This window comes from Centrocercus urophasianus, unplaced genomic scaffold (genome assembly GCF_019232065.1).
Source record: "Centrocercus urophasianus isolate 14NV4802_14NV808 unplaced genomic scaffold, USGS_Curo_1.0 seq_14, whole genome shotgun sequence".
In the NCBI taxonomy this organism is placed as follows: domain Eukaryota; kingdom Metazoa; phylum Chordata; class Aves; order Galliformes; family Phasianidae; genus Centrocercus; species Centrocercus urophasianus.
Window position 1 is genome coordinate 20855375 of NW_024884586.1, and position 15470 is coordinate 20870844.

General features: G+C 44.5%; 1 protein-coding gene across 7 annotated transcripts in view; it reads left to right on the plus strand.

Moving 5' to 3' along the window:
- The first annotated feature begins 4422 nt into the window (after positions 1-4422).
- SLC8A3 (solute carrier family 8 member A3) overlaps positions 4423-15470 on the plus strand; it is an 82769-nt gene continuing 71721 nt past the window's right edge. For all 7 annotated transcript variants that reach the window (XM_042814584.1, XM_042814579.1, XM_042814585.1 and 4 more), the window contains exon 1: positions 4423-6188. In XM_042814584.1, coding sequence (XP_042670518.1) covers positions 4423-6188 — 1766 coding nt within the window. The remainder of the gene's footprint in view (positions 6189-15470) is intronic.

Genomic DNA, 15470 nt, shown 5'->3' on the forward strand with positions numbered 1-15470 from the left:
TAGTTCAGGGAGAGTCTTACCTAAATTAGAAATGAGTAGGAACTTAAAGCTTTGCCTTTGATTTTGTATGTACTGAGCGGTAATCTTGGGACTGTGCTGTATGGAGGGTTACTCCCTGTTATCTTGCCTCTTGATTTGATTTCTAGTCATGAATGTTTCCTTTTGAAAATATTTTTGTCTAAAGAGTCGTGTGAGAAGATGTATGCTTAATGGTGAAGTGCAGGGGATCAATCAATACAGCCTTCCCAGCTCCCTGCCTTGCCTTGCCATAGGTCTGCAGCAGAAAAACCGCCTGTCTTCTGAAACCTAGCTCTTATAAAAGATGTAAGGAGCTTGATAGTTATCCAAAGTCATTTTCAATTGCAAGCTTAATAGTGACAAGCATGGTCCATGCTTCCTTCTGGACTGTCTCCAGAAGTATTTCAAGAACTGATCTTTTTATTTATGGGTTTTATTTATGGATTTACAGATCACACAGCCGTTGTTAACTCTTGTGGAGGGAGTTTCCCCCACTATAATAACTATTACACATCTTCCCACAGCCTTCTTATTGAACACTAACTCCTCGTCCTCTCCACTTTTTGTCTCTCTTGGCACCAACAGGATGCTTTCAGAACTTATCCTATCAGATAGGGAACAATTCATTCAGAACCACTGCCCTTATTTGCGTGTATTCAGTGCATTAATAATAGCAGGGCTGAGATCTGTGGAAGAAAATGATGTCTGATGGCAAAGAGATAGCAGAAATCAGCAGAATCATGATCTCAGTGGTATAAAGCCAAAGATCAGCTGATGCCAACTGACTTTTCACTGCTGCTGATGCAGCCTCCTGTTTGCAACCTCCAGGGGCTGGCCCATAGTGCAGCTGGAATTTCATCTCTGCACCAGATGTGGATGGGCTTTGTTGGGCTGGAGCTGAAGGAGTGACACCGTACCACCTCCTGGGTGGCAAGCTGTGTCTCTGGAGTGTGCTGCCAGCCCACCCCAAGGCTCCATCCTCAGAGGGAGTGGCTCTCATTGCAGCTAGCCCTGCTAAGATCAGTGCTGTTGCAGGGTCAGAGATAGGGAGAGCTGTGTCTTCCTTCTGGGAAGGCTACAGCTACACAGGTCCATGGCTGTGGTTTTGTAGGAGGTACACGTGGGGCAGACTTGCATCTTGTGTAAGCAGCCTTGCTGACCTAGAGCTACAAAGTGAGTTTTGAATCTTCCATCCTCTGACCGCTGAATGGTAAAATTGTTTCCTCAATATTTTATTAACAGCTGTTTTAAAATTTAATAGTTTTATTCTGCACTTTTGCACCAGTTCCCAAGTGTGGAGAGGAGGAGTAAGAATGCTTTCCTGTGCTTTTCGAATGGGTTAGTTTAACCCTGTTTGTGTTAATGAATGCATATTAAGGTCTTATTAGGCAGTTTGTCCATGGGCAAAGTTTCTGTTGATCTCACTGGGGAGCTTCGTCTGCATCAAAGAATTGCAAGATCAGGTTGTAATTTCAGAAAATGATTGTGACCTCCACTTAATGTTACAGTGTTTGTCAAGGCAAGTGAAAAGCAATGGAAAGACATGCTCCCAAATCCTGAGATTTTAGTTTACAACCAATAGCCTGAGTTTGGATGTCCAAAAGGATGTCCACAGAGGTTGCCCTGACAGAAGTTGTTTTTGAAATAATAATAATTTGAGGAATAATGATAGAATTAGGCTATGCTTAAGATCAAATATAAAATTAAAGGACTAGGAAGCTCCTGAAGTGACTAGTGTGACTGGTGACAGGAACCATCCCAGCATTATGTGAGGTTGGCAGACAGTATCAATGACACAAGGTGGCTGTACCACCTCATGGTGGTGGCAGCAATTAGTTTCAGTTTAGTCATTGTACTATTCCTAGACAGGGCTCTGAATTTATGCAATAATTAAACTATTAAGTCATTTTTGAAACCAAATTTAGGTGCTTGAGTCACGTAGATGGTTCTGAAATGACTCCTGTCTTTCTGTCAGCCGTTCCTACATGGCTGATCCTGGAGGACACTGCGCCTACTGGCTGCTGTTCAGTTAATGAGACGCTGGAAGAGTCAAGAGGCTGGTGGATATGTGCCAGCAATTGCAGCACAGAAAGGGATGAGCTGGTGTGCCTGGGGTGTAACAGAGCCGTACCTTGAGCCAGGGACACCTGGAACTTGTAATCTTGATGGGGATGTGCATGCATCTTCCTTGCAGATTAGGGATGGGCTTGTTGCTCCTCGTTTCTCTGTCTGTTTCTAAGGGATTCCTCTCGGTCTGGTAAAATACCCTGTGGAGAGGGAGGAAAAACAAAATGGCAGATGGGAGTGTCAAACTGAACCCAAGTTGCACATGCTGACTGAGTAGCTCAGTCTACCCTGCAAGAAGTATGGTGATGAGATAGAGCGGTTGGGGCTGCACCCCCCACCCCAGGCTGTGGTTTCCCCAAACTGTGGGGTCTGGACTGGGATGAAAAGGAAGATAAGTAGGCATTTGAAAGAGAAGATAAGTAGACTAATGTGAGAGAACCTGTCTCTTCTGGATTAGTCCAGGTAACGTGAAGAAGTGTATTATTTTTTCATATCAAGGGTGTCAGATATGGATTTGTGATCCTGATACTGCATAATCAATTCTTTCCCCTCTGCTGTGCTCTGTCAGGGATGGTTTCGCTCATTTGCAGTTCTTGTTTACACTTTCCTTCCTGTTTTGCTTGTCTTCATAGATTTTTATTTGAAAGTTGAAAAATTTTTGTTGATGCTGGGAAGATTTTGGGAAGATGTGAGTGATACAATGTGACGATAAAAGAGCCATTTGAGATGCATTTCTTAATGTTGATAACGTTAAAATGTTGCCTGGAATCCATACAGTGCAAAGGAGAGGCAGGACCTCAGCAAGGACTCAGGGGCCAGTTAATCCCTTTGAACTCTCTCCATCCCAAGGTCAGGCATTTGCTCTAAACTGACTGTTTGGACACCCTCTCTAGAGCATGGAAAGAGACGGTAAAGGACAAAATCCTTTCTAGAGATGTGCATCTTAAATAGTTCTTTTGGATTAGATCATCCCCTGGAAGTAGCTGTCTTTTTCCTCTAACAACAAAGAGAGCCTAGGCGACTTAATTTAATTTACTGTCCAAGATTTAGATAGTTACAGTAGGGGAAATGAATCCCCATCCTACTGATTTAGCAGTACAAACCTCAATGAATGTTAGTGGGAGTTAAGGCTCTTGAACCTTCCAAGTGCTTTAGATAATGCTGTTATTAAGTTTGATGTTTCCTGTGAGATACTTGGCTGTGGCTGGACTCACAAATGTGATTTTTCAGCTAAGCCTGAGACCAAGTTCTTCCTGGCGTAAAGGGAATACAGTAGTGTGTGAATGGCTGAACTTCTGCTTGCAACTGATGCAAGTTCTACAGTGATGCAGTCCATAAGACACACTACTGTGCAATGATTCACCAAATCTACATTAGACACCATTTGGCTTCTTTGTTTCTACCTGGTGTTTCAGGTTAGATATTACTTTCATTTTAGAAGATATTTGAAAATGCATTAATTTCTTAGGGACACAGAAGGAATCTTTGTAGGCACAATTTACTGTATCTTAAGTCTCTTTCTAATAACAGTCTTTTTGTAGGTTTTCTTGCCCTTTCACAAGTGGGATTACTGATGTAAAATGTGACCCTCCAGATCACAGTGGCAAAGTTAGTGAAAAATGGCCTTCAGAGCCTTTGCCAAGCACGGTAGTCTTCTGCCCTACTTTCCTGCTGACATCTTTACCTCCTGATGTGGGGGCCCTGTGCTTCAGAAGCTTAGGGGAGCCCTGGAACCATTCTGAATATTCTGCAGCCTATCAGGAGGTACTGGCCAGGGGGATGTTTGGCCACTAAGGTACTCCATAACTTAATTATGTCCTGCAAATGGACTTAATTTGGAGATTGCTCACTGGCCTTAAATTATGTTCCTTTCGTTCCAGTGATTCCTTGACTTGTCTTATCCCCTTGAAGATGAGACAGGGTTGCCTTCAGATTAGGTTTCTTGTGTTGAGCTTAAACACAGCATTCCGGGCAACATGGTGGCATCATTAGGAGAGTGACAGCTGAGCTAGCAGTATTCCTATGGCATATGCTGCAGGTCAATTGTGGGCTGTTGCATAGTTTTCCTCTCAGCTAGTTTTCTAGCAATTCATCCTCATCTGCTGGGCATGTAAATGCTGCAGTTTGTTATAGTCCCTGCTAAATGTCTTCTTCAAAGTGACAGAGAGAGACAACCTTTGCATCTCTACCAGTACTCTTCCATGGTGAGATACTGAAGTGCATTTGGATAAATGTTACATCTTCCTTTTCTCTCATGCTTCCCTCCCCCCTCTCTGTTTTGTTTGTTTCAGGTTCTCGGCCCTTTTGGATCTACACAGTGGAAGTTGCATCTTGTGTATGGCGTGGTTAAGCTTGCAGCCTCTCACCTCGGCCTTCCTCCATTTTGGGCTGGTTACTTTTGTGCTGTTTTTGCATGGTTTGCAGGTGGATGCTGGCCTGACGGGAGACTCAACCAGTTCAGTACAAAACAGCTCGTGTTCAGGATCTTTTGACTGCAAGGAAGGTGTTATCCTGCCAATATGGTACCCAGAAAACCCATCCCTTGGGGACAAAATTGCCCGTGTTATTGTATACTTTGTAGCACTGATCTACATGTTCCTTGGAGTCTCCATCATTGCAGATCGATTCATGGCATCTATAGAGGTCATTACATCACAAGAAAAAGAAATCACGATTAAGAAACCCAATGGAGAGACCACAACAACAACCATTCGGATTTGGAATGAAACTGTTTCCAACTTGACCCTCATGGCTCTGGGCTCCTCTGCTCCTGAGATCCTTCTGTCTCTGATAGAAGTGTGTGGGCATGGATTCATAGCTGGAGACCTGGGGCCATCTACAATTGTTGGCAGTGCTGCCTTCAATATGTTTATCATCATTGCCATCTGTGTCTATGTGATCCCTGATGGGGAAACCAGAAAGATAAAACACCTGAGAGTTTTCTTTGTCACAGCTGCATGGAGCATCTTTGCTTACATCTGGTTGTACATGATCCTTGCTGTCTTCTCTCCAGGTGTGGTTCAGGTCTGGGAAGGTCTGCTCACACTTTTCTTCTTTCCACTTTGTGTTCTTCTGGCTTGGATAGCAGATAGACGCCTGCTTTTCTATAAGTATATGCACAAAAAGTACCGTACTGACAAGCACAGGGGCATCATCATAGAATCAGAAGGTGATCACCCTAAGGGAATTGAGATGGATGGCAAGATGATGAACTCCCATTTTCTGGATGGAAACTTAGTGACTGTGGAGGGGAAAGAGGTAGATGAATCTCGCAAAGAGATGATCCGGATCCTTAAGGATCTGAAGCAAAAACACCCAGAAAAGGATTTGGACCAGCTGGTAGAAATGGCTAACTACTACGCCTTGTCACATCAGCAGAAGAGCAGAGCCTTTTATCGCATTCAGGCTACCAGAATGATGACAGGGGCTGGCAATATTCTGAAGAAGCATGCAGCTGAGCAAGCCAAGAAGAGCACCAGCTTGCATGAGGTGCGGCCGGATGAACCTGAGGAATTTATCTCCAAAATTTATTTTGACCCATGTTCCTATCAGTGTCTTGAGAACTGTGGTGCCGTTCTCCTGACTGTGGTTCGGAAAGGAGGGGATGTGTCCAAGACCATCTATGTAGACTACAAAACCGAGGATGGCTCTGCCAATGCTGGTGCTGACTATGAGTTCACAGAGGGGACTGTTGTCTTGAAATCAGGGGAGACCCAGAAGGACTTTGCAGTGGGAATTATTGATGATGACATCTTTGAGGAGGATGAACATTTCTTTGTGCGGCTCAGTAACCTCCGTGTGGTGGACAGTGAAGAACCTCCAGAGCTCGGTAACTCCCCATACCCAAAGGCCATACTGGCTTCTCCTTGTGTGGCCACAGTGACTATCTTGGATGATGACCATGCTGGCATCTTCACATTTGAGTGTGATGTTATACATGTCAGCGAGAGCATTGGTGTGATGGAAGTCAAAGTTCTAAGGACATCAGGTGCTCGGGGTACAGTCATAGTGCCATTTAGGACAGTAGAAGGGACAGCAAAAGGAGGTGGAGAAGACTTTGAAGACACTTACGGGGAGTTGGAGTTCAAGAATGATGAAACTGTGTAAGTACCCTATTCATTCTTGATCCTCACTCTAGTTTTGGTGTTTAACCTCACACTTTGCCCCCATTACAGGTGAATGCTGACAAGGGACAGGCTCCTTTCTTCAGCTTTTCTTCAATTTCCCTACTTACCTCTTTCAGGCAAGAACCGACAGCAGGATGTAAGATCTCAAAGTCTTTTGTCCCTTCCCTCTTGGGAATAACAAAGTGAGGCTTAGAAATACTGCAGGGGACAGGGGGAAAATATTTCATTTTATGAGGTCCTATACTCATGCTATGGGTTAATGGTGAGTTGAGGTAGAGGAAAGGGGGAAGCTTTTAACTGGCTGGGCAAATATGGGAAAGCCTCCTTTTGGAAAAAAAAAAAAAAAAAAAAAAAAGTAAAAAAAGAGGGTAGAAAAAATTCTTGATATCCCCACATGAAAATTTTACAACAGTTATTCCCATGCAGTCAAGAGCTACTCAGTAGATATGGGGCTTTATTCTCAAATGAACAACACATCATACCTGCGTCCTTAGGCTTCCTGTGCAACTTGCAGGTCTATGTGGCAGCTAATTCAAAGCATAGCCATAGCTGCAAGCTGTTCTGCTGGACTTGTGCAACTCTTACAGTACTTACATCCCCTTGGTCTACCTATATTCCCTATGTCACCTTCTCTATGATCTCCCTATATCTGTTTTTTTTTTTTTGCTACCTGTTGTTTTTCTCCTCATAAAATACCACGGCAATTGGCAGTAATGGACTAAAGCACTGCACTCACAGCCTGTCCATGTGGCTCTATGACCCAGTGTTTTCATACAGAATTAAGAAAGGAAGCAAAATAGTCTGCACCAGTCCTGTTAATTCAGCTCTTTTATTGCGTACAAAGTAGCTGATACGAAGCTAGGTAGTAATAAAGACCAGAGAGGCGATAATGGCTAATTGCTTTAAGTACCTGCTGTTAACATTAGTGGGGAATGAGAAAAATACCTTAGCTGAGCTGGGAGAGGGAGGGGGTGTGAACCTGGTGCTAAAACTCCCTAGTGTTAAGTGCCTAGGTTGCTCTTGTTAACGCCTAATCACTTGAGCCATCAAAAGAATTGTACAGACTTGCAACTGGCATCAGAGAAAGGAAGTCTTTGTACCCAGCCTGTACAGTATCCGAAAGGATGTTAATGTGTATTAAATGCCGTGGAATAGGGATGCCCTAATTCAAAAGCACCTTCTGCCTTAGCCTGCTAAACCACTTAATCCAGCTAATGTACATTAATGTCCTCATGCTTGATTGTAAGCACATGTTCTTCCCTATTAAAAGAACAGAAGTTCCTGGTTGGCTGAATTCAACCACAAGCAGATAAGGGGAAGGATCATCTGTGAATCTGGCCTTTTCTCGGAGATGGGCCAGGCAAGTTACTCTCCTAAATTGTCCCTCAAGCTAATTTCTCCAGGGAAAGCAAGGAAGAATGTTGACTGCGTGGATGCAGTCTTCTGTGAGACTTCTATCTACAGTGTAATATGTACTACCACGCTTCACCCAGATCTTGAAGAAGAAGGGCTTTAAGGGCCATCAGTGAGAGGCTAATATATTTGGGGTAACAGAGAATAAGCCCAAGTGCTCCATTTGCCTTCCTGCTGATAGAAAACTTCTGTTTGTCTTAGAAAAGTCAGAGCATACTCACATAGTTGCTCCCTTGCATTAAAACAAATTACATTCGGCAGGACCACGTACATTCCTGTAGAACAGACTAATGATGAGGAAGGTAGTCCAGAAAACAGATGTGCTCTGGGTGCTTAATTTGTAGCCCAGAGAAAATGCCACGGAGCACAGGTTGGACCTTTGTGTGGTCAAAACAATGTCCCTACCTAATACACAATGCATCTTTCACTTCTGTGTCAGAAGGCTGCTGGGAACAGTTTCCAATCCACAGGGGATAAGGGGCTAATGGAGAGAAATCTATTTTGAAGTTATGTTAGTTTTAACTTCTATGTGGTTGGAGACCCTACCCACAGAGGGGGGGTTGAAACTAGGTGATCATTATGGTCCCTTTCAACCCAGGCCATTCTGTGATTCTGTAATTAAATCAAACTAATAAACAAGGAGATGAGTCTTGTCAGCCTAACCATGTAGGCCAGCAAGCTGCCATTATTCATTGTCAGGTTTCATTTTAACTGTTTAGGTCTTCTGGGAATGGAGTTTTGGACTGGAAACACTGGAGGGTAGTTTTGATAATCACCCTTTGGACTTAAGCTCAATGAACACAAGTCAGGTGCTGTATGTTGCCAGTTCTTTGTTGCTGTGCAGGCAGCTACAATAGTACTTTTCCAGCAAATGCTATCTAGTTTGGGTCATCCCTAGTTCAGAAGGACAGGTGCACTGGGTGTTTGGGGAAATTTTGCAGGTTCAGAGGATGAAGTTCAAGTGTCTGGTGACTGCATTGTGCAGTACAAGGCTGTATGAAAACACTGGGTTACCAAACAGCTGGAGTTCTGCCTGGCTGGATGCTTTAAAGCCTGCCTCTTAAATGTCTTGCCACTGAGGGGAATCTACCACGAGGTGTCCCTATGTGCTGAAGGGGAAACTGTGGGTCCACAAAACCCTGGGTAAGAGAGAAGAAATAGAAGGGAAACAGTGCTCAGTGTGCAGTGCTAAGGATGCGTAGCCTGAAGGCAACAAAAGTTTTTGTGCTTCCCACTTCAGCCTGCTGGTCAGACCCTTACTTAGGAAAGGTGAAACTTGAACCTTCCTCATGGAAGTCGTAAAAGCTTTTTGGCTCAAGAAGGAAGCATGTGAATTGGAGCCTCATGCAAACATCTAAGATAGTGTTGAGTTTTACTGTGGCTATGCATGTATGCTACTGCCAAAAAGAAATGCTCATCGGCATATGCCAGAAGAGGGCAAAAGCTGCAGTTTATACTTAGCTCATTCTCTGATGGGAAATAAGGACCCTCAGATTGTATTCTGCAGTAGCAGGCTATCTGTAAGTAGATTTTAGGTCAGCCTCCTTAAGTATAGCAATGCCTAAATTAATCTGAGGGACACTGGATTACACAGCATCTTTGAGATCAAACTTTTGGAGGACCACCGCTTACCAAATCTGGAGGGCAAGGGGTGGCTACAGTGAGTGCTCTCCCTTAAAATGAAGTGGAGAAGGGGTCTTCCCTTAAGTCTGTCAGGTAAAGTTAACTATTACTGGACTTGTCCTTAAGAGGCTTTCCCTGAGGTATGTGGGACTGAAAGAATTTGATTAGCTGTATGAATTACAGATAAGAGGGAAATGGATCCTGCCGCCGGCTCTTGCTTTCTGCCTCTGTGATTCTTTCTAGATTAACAAAGTCAAAGTTTCCTCACTTACATTTGGGTGGGAGCACAGAGAACCTGTGCTGAGATGAGGAGATTCAGAACAATGCCATCATTACTGAAACATGCAGTGTGTGCGTATGAATGTGTATGGATGTTGGATAGCTATAAATCAAACCATAAGGTCTTGAATTCTGTCATCTGGCAAGAGGAGAATTGATCAAGTTTCAAACGCTTGATTCTGCTGCTGCTGCTTTTTCATTACACTTGTGATTTCTGAATTCGTGTTCCAGTGAGGCTCAGATATGACCTAATCAGCTGGAGGACACTTTTAGTTTACTTTTTGACTAAAAAGAGGAAGCAAGCCCAAAACTTAGATTTTTTTTTACAAGGTGGTCAAACATTTTTTCTATTAAATAATATTGTGTGGAAGCAAGTTGGGTTCTTGGATGTGTGAAAATGTAGAAAGGTGATTGACCATGCTGCTTTATTATGTCCAAGCAATACAGAAATCAAAGATTAAGAGCCAGCAGCAAAAAGTGAATTGGATTTTAAAGGATTTTCTTTCTGCATAATAAAGGGAACTCCAAGCAAGTAAGGAAAGAAAATTAAAGTTAAGTTTTATTGCTTTGAATTGGTTCCTCTGTTTAAAACTGTTTAAATTCATGTGAAAAATTATCTATGTCTTGCTTTAGAAATTTTCAGAAAATGCACAAGTTACCAGGAGCTGATATGCCAGCTGGAAGGCAAATTCTGCCATGGCCATGTCATTTGCTGCAGTTAAGGTTTAGGCCAAGAGATCTTCTTTGTTGCTTGCCCATGTTACTGGTTGCTTAATTATGTGTAGGATTTGTAGTCTAGTGGAAGTGTAGCCATCAGCCCTGAGGCAGTTTTCTCTGAGTGTTGCCTGTGGCTCAAGTTGTGATACTGTGGTTGAATTGGTATTAAATGTCTTGTGAAGTCAATCTGCAAAGTCAGCGTGGCTGGTCGTTGGTACAGCCATTTATGTGTCATTTATGTATTAGGCATAACTCACATTAATAAAAGGCAGATAGTGCTAGAGATAAATGCACTTAGGACATCCTGATAGCCAGTGAAATTTTGTTTGATTTTGGCCTTTATGATTTGGAGATGAAGTAGTGAGTTTATACATATCCTTTCCTTGCCTGCTTCCTCCCAGTAAGCCTTGGGCCGCCTCTGAGTGCATTCTCAGCTTGGTGGTCCTCCAGAGCTCTCCCAGAGCAGAAGGCAATGGAAAACCACATGCACTTCCTCCTATTTGGAGGCATTTGCTAGCAGGGGTGTTCATGGGGTGTGTTTGTGTTTATATACATGAGAGCCAGAGCTGTGCTAGAGACGGACCTGTTTCAGGTTGTACTGTGTCCTAGGAATGGTGGCTAATAACTGCCCCAAGCAGCCACCATGTGCTGCTGCTGCCTTCTGTTCTCCATGCTGTGCCACCATGTTTGGTGGGAAGGTCAGTAGTCACTCCTTTGCCTCCTTTCCCTCTCCTGTCCAGCCATGCTTGGACTCAGGGCTACCTAGGCCATCACCTCTTGCTCGTACCCCTGATGTGGTGGATGTTAGCTTCCCCCCATGGATCTGGTGGAGATAATAGTAGGGAAAGGTGAATAGCAGTTTTCTGTGTGAAGGATGTCATACTGAGGTTGGGTGCAATTAATTATCCTTCCTTCTTTCCTGCCCCTTGGTGCTTGAAGAAACTGTCAACTTAATTTGTTAATCTGATCACCTACGCAGTCATGGTTGTGGCATTTTGAGGAGAATGCTATTAACAACACTTAGCTCTTTTGCATGGTGCTTCCTCAGTAGATGTAAAGGCATTTTGCAGAGGAGATCAAGGGTTGTTATTTCCATTTTGTAGCTGGGGGAACAAAGCAGAGAAAGTCATTTCTCTTCCCTCTGGATTATCCAACAAAGGCAGAGGCAGGAATAAAACTGATTCCCTGAACTGCTGGCCTATGCTCTATGCAGAGAAGGGCCTGCGTACACTAAGCTTCTAATTTCGTGTCACTGAAAACCACAGTGAATTTATGCAAATTCACTGACCTCTCCCCGGCTATCAGGAAGCAGACTGGTACAGTCCATCTTCCCCTCAGGCTGTCAACAGTAACTGCAATTTTGGGTGCTCATTTTCCTAAATTGAATTTTGTATATGGTATGGAGGTGTATGGGAATCTGAAGCCCTTGGTTTATCTGTGTCAGCTGTAGTGACTCAAATTAATGACCTAGGTCATGATGAAATGATTGTGATAATCTAGTCTGAACTCTTGTCCAGCAGCTCTCGTGTACTCAGTGCTGCTCCTAATACTCTGGACTTGAAGTAGGACAGCTCTCAACAAATTAAGACAGCAGTGGGAATTTAGGAAATGAGAATTTGCTGTATGAATCTGATAGTTCCCTTCTCTAAGGACACTGTTCCTTCCCATTTCAACTCTCTTGAGATTTATCTTCTAATGAATCCTCCAGACTCTTCTTCAGTCTGTTTCCATCAGAGGATGAGCTCCTTCTGGCTTTCTCTTCCTACATTTTCACAGAAATTGGAAGTTCTTGATTCTTATTTTAATCCAGATTAATGAAAAGCAGTGACAGCTGTCTTTGAGAAGAGATAATGGTCTTGCAAGAAACAGTCAGAGGAGAAGCTCCAAAGTCGCACTGTGGCCTCATTTAATGACTTCCTGAAAGGGAAAGAGAAGGGCAACTTTTTTTCTCGTGGCTAGTTATCTCACCTGTACATCTGAACTTTTACTTGCTACAGGCAACATGTTCCTTGTCCACCCCAATTTGGTCACTTATACTGACAGTGTTGCATATGGTCCCAGTAAAGAAACAAACGAACAAACAAAACCCCAAGCAAACAAAAAAAACCCCAAACTACTCTAGTGGCTTCCCCCTCATGTTGCTGGTAGTGAAAGGCTATTGTATTTGTTTCTTGCAGTGAAATTATTATGTTAGAGTTTCTAAAAGTAGCGGTTTCTGATCTAACTGAAGTCATTTACACACGTACCTACTGTGAGCATCTGCATTAGTCCTGCCATGAGGTCTAAGTGGTGTGACCTGCAGGGATTAGTGTAAGGTGTCAAGGGGCTGCTCCTGGAGTGTTTGTGAAGTCATTGTGCAGAAATGTGAGACAGTGACACCATTCTGGGAAGAAGAGAAACCCTGAGCTGACCTTTCCCTTCCCAGATAGCCTTGTTGGCAGGTGTCGAATGGACATGCCATCCATTCATGAAGAAGGACAAATGCCATGCTGTCTCAGGGTCTGTGACTTCTTGCCTATCAAAGGAGCCATTTGTATGGATTAATGTAACAGTGTTAAACAAGGGGGTCTGGGACCTCAGCTGAAAGAGAAGCATGGACTAGGGAGTGGCTTTTCCAAGTTGGTGGATGCTCCAGACAAGTCCCTGTGAGCCTGATGGGTTCCTAAGGTAAGAGGCCCTGAGAGGGGCAGATCTGAGGTATCAGGGTGAGTAGTGATGTTCAGAGTTTAGAGCAAACACAGGGAAATTCATTGTGCCAAACAACACAGCCAAATTCTGGATTTAAAAACAATCCAAGCAGAACTGATCCAAGACGAAAACAAGCTTACTGTGTGTTGAGTTGAGTTTTGCCTCCTCCTCAGTCATGCAGTTCTGCAGAAATCACCTTTGGATGAGTGGCCAATAGATGTGCATTTTACATGTGGGATTGCAGAGCACAAATCACATTTTTTTTGCCCACTTACAAAAAGAAGGATAAGGCACAGTTTGAGTAGTGCTGCCTCAGGGCTGAGAGCAGATGCTGGGGCAAGGCTTGGCAGACTTTACATCGCTCAGTACAGGTATGGGTTTTTTGTGTGTTTTTTGTTTGTTTTGTTTTCACAGAATCACAGAATCACAGAATTGTAGGGGTTGGAAGGGACCTCCAGAGATCATCGAGTCCAACCCCCCTGCCAAAGCAGGTTCCCTACAGTAGGTCGCACAGGTAGGCATCCAGGCAGGTCTTGAACATCTCCAGAGAAGGAGACTCCACCACCTCCCTGGGCAGCCTGTTCCAGTGCTCCGTCACCCTCACTGTAAAGAAGTTCTTGTGCACATTTGTGCAGAACTTCCTATGCTGCAGTTTCCAGCCGTTTCCCCTTGTCCTGTCTCCACTCACCACTGAAAACAGTCTGGCCTCGCCATTCTGCCCCCCACACCTTAGATATTTATAGACCTGGATCAGGTCCCCTCTCAGTCTCCTTTTCTCCAGGCTGAACAGACCCAGTTCACTCAGCCTTTCCTCGTAGGAGAGATGCTCCAGGCCCTTCACCATCTTCGTGGCCCTCCACTGGACTCTTTCCAAGAGATCCTTGTCTTTTTTGTACTGGGGAGCCCAGAACTGGACACAGTACTCCAGATGAGGTCTTACCAGGGCAGAGTAGAGGGGGAGGATCACCTCCTTCGACCTGCTGGACACGCTCTTTTTAATGCACCCTAGTAAGCCATTGGCCTTTTTGGCCACAAGGGCACACTGCTGGCTCATGGCCAACCTGTCGTCCACCAGGACACCCAGGTCCCTCTCCGCAGAGCTCCCCTCCAGCAGGTCATCCCCCAACCTGTACTGGTGCATGGAATTATTCCTCCCCAGATGCAAGACTCTACACTTGCTTTTGTTAAACCTCATCCGGTTTTTTTCTGCCCAGCTCTCCAGCCTATCCAGGTCTTGCTGAATGGCAGCACAGCCTTCAGGCGTGTCAGGCAATCCTCCCAACTTCGTATCATCAGCAAACTTGCTGAGGGTGGCCATTATCCCCTCATCAAGGTCATTGATGAAGATGTTGAACAAGACCGGACCCAGTACAGACCCCTGAGGAACACCACTGCTTACAGGTCTCCAACCGGACTCTGCACCACCAACAACGACCCTTTTTTTAAATCTACAGTGGGAGCATTAATTATAGCATCACTTCAACGCCTCTCTAACTTTTAACAGTTAGATCAGAGTATGAACAAAGTTTCCAAGTAAAATATGGGCTTATCCTTTTCTATAGGAGATAGGGAGGCAGAATCTAGAGTATCCTTGACAAGTGGTCCTTCAGCACATTTCTGTTGTGTCTGAATAGAAGCAGCTGGCCCTGTCCATGGAGGTTTTCAAGGCCAGATTGGACGGGGCCCTGAGCAGCCTGGTCTAGTATTAAATGTGGAGGTTGATGGCCCTACATGTGGCAGGGGGGTTGGAGATTCATGATCCCTGAGGTTCCTTCCAACCCTGGCCATTCTGTGATTCTGTGAAAGAGGGGGCAGCTTTTTCAAATAAAAGGGAACTTGTCTGTTGCTAGCAACATGGCTTGTTTCTTATTTACCTCATGTCAGAATAAACTATGATGGTAAAAGAACTTGCTGCTCTAGCTGTTGCGAGCACTGTGAACCAAGTTCACCCTCTTTTTAGCTTCAGTGAAAACAGCAGATTTAAAGCTGGGAGGAATCTGGACTGGTACGTGCTTACAGCTGTCCTGGCAGATGGACCGCTGACAGATGAGGCCCTCAGGCCTATGCCCGGATGCCAGCATTTAGTGCTGCTAGCTTTTCACCTGGAGCCAGCTCTGCTGCTGAGCAGGCACTGGTGCTCCCAGCGTGGGGCCTTCTGAGTGGACTGTGCTGCACACCAGCTAACTGGGAGCGATGACTGTCCTTTCCACTTGCTAGCTCCTCCCAAGTGGTGGTGTTGAGCTCTTCTGGTTATTCAAGGAGCCTGGGGCTTGGTGCTGCATCTCACATGAATAAGAGCCGTTGCTCTGATCTCCTGGTTTTTCTGTTAGGCCGTGGAAGATTTCCTCTAGCTCTTAGAGTTTAGTGGGTTTTTTTTGCTTGTTTGTTTATTTTTGGCTCTTTATTGTTCTTCTCACCAAACAGAGCTTCCAGGGGTGGCTGCCTTTGCAGCTCTGGTGTGTTGAGTGTGTCCAAGTGGTTTGCCTACTGCTGTACCTCTTTAGTGCTCCATGTAAAGGTGTGTTGTTAAAGTGAAAA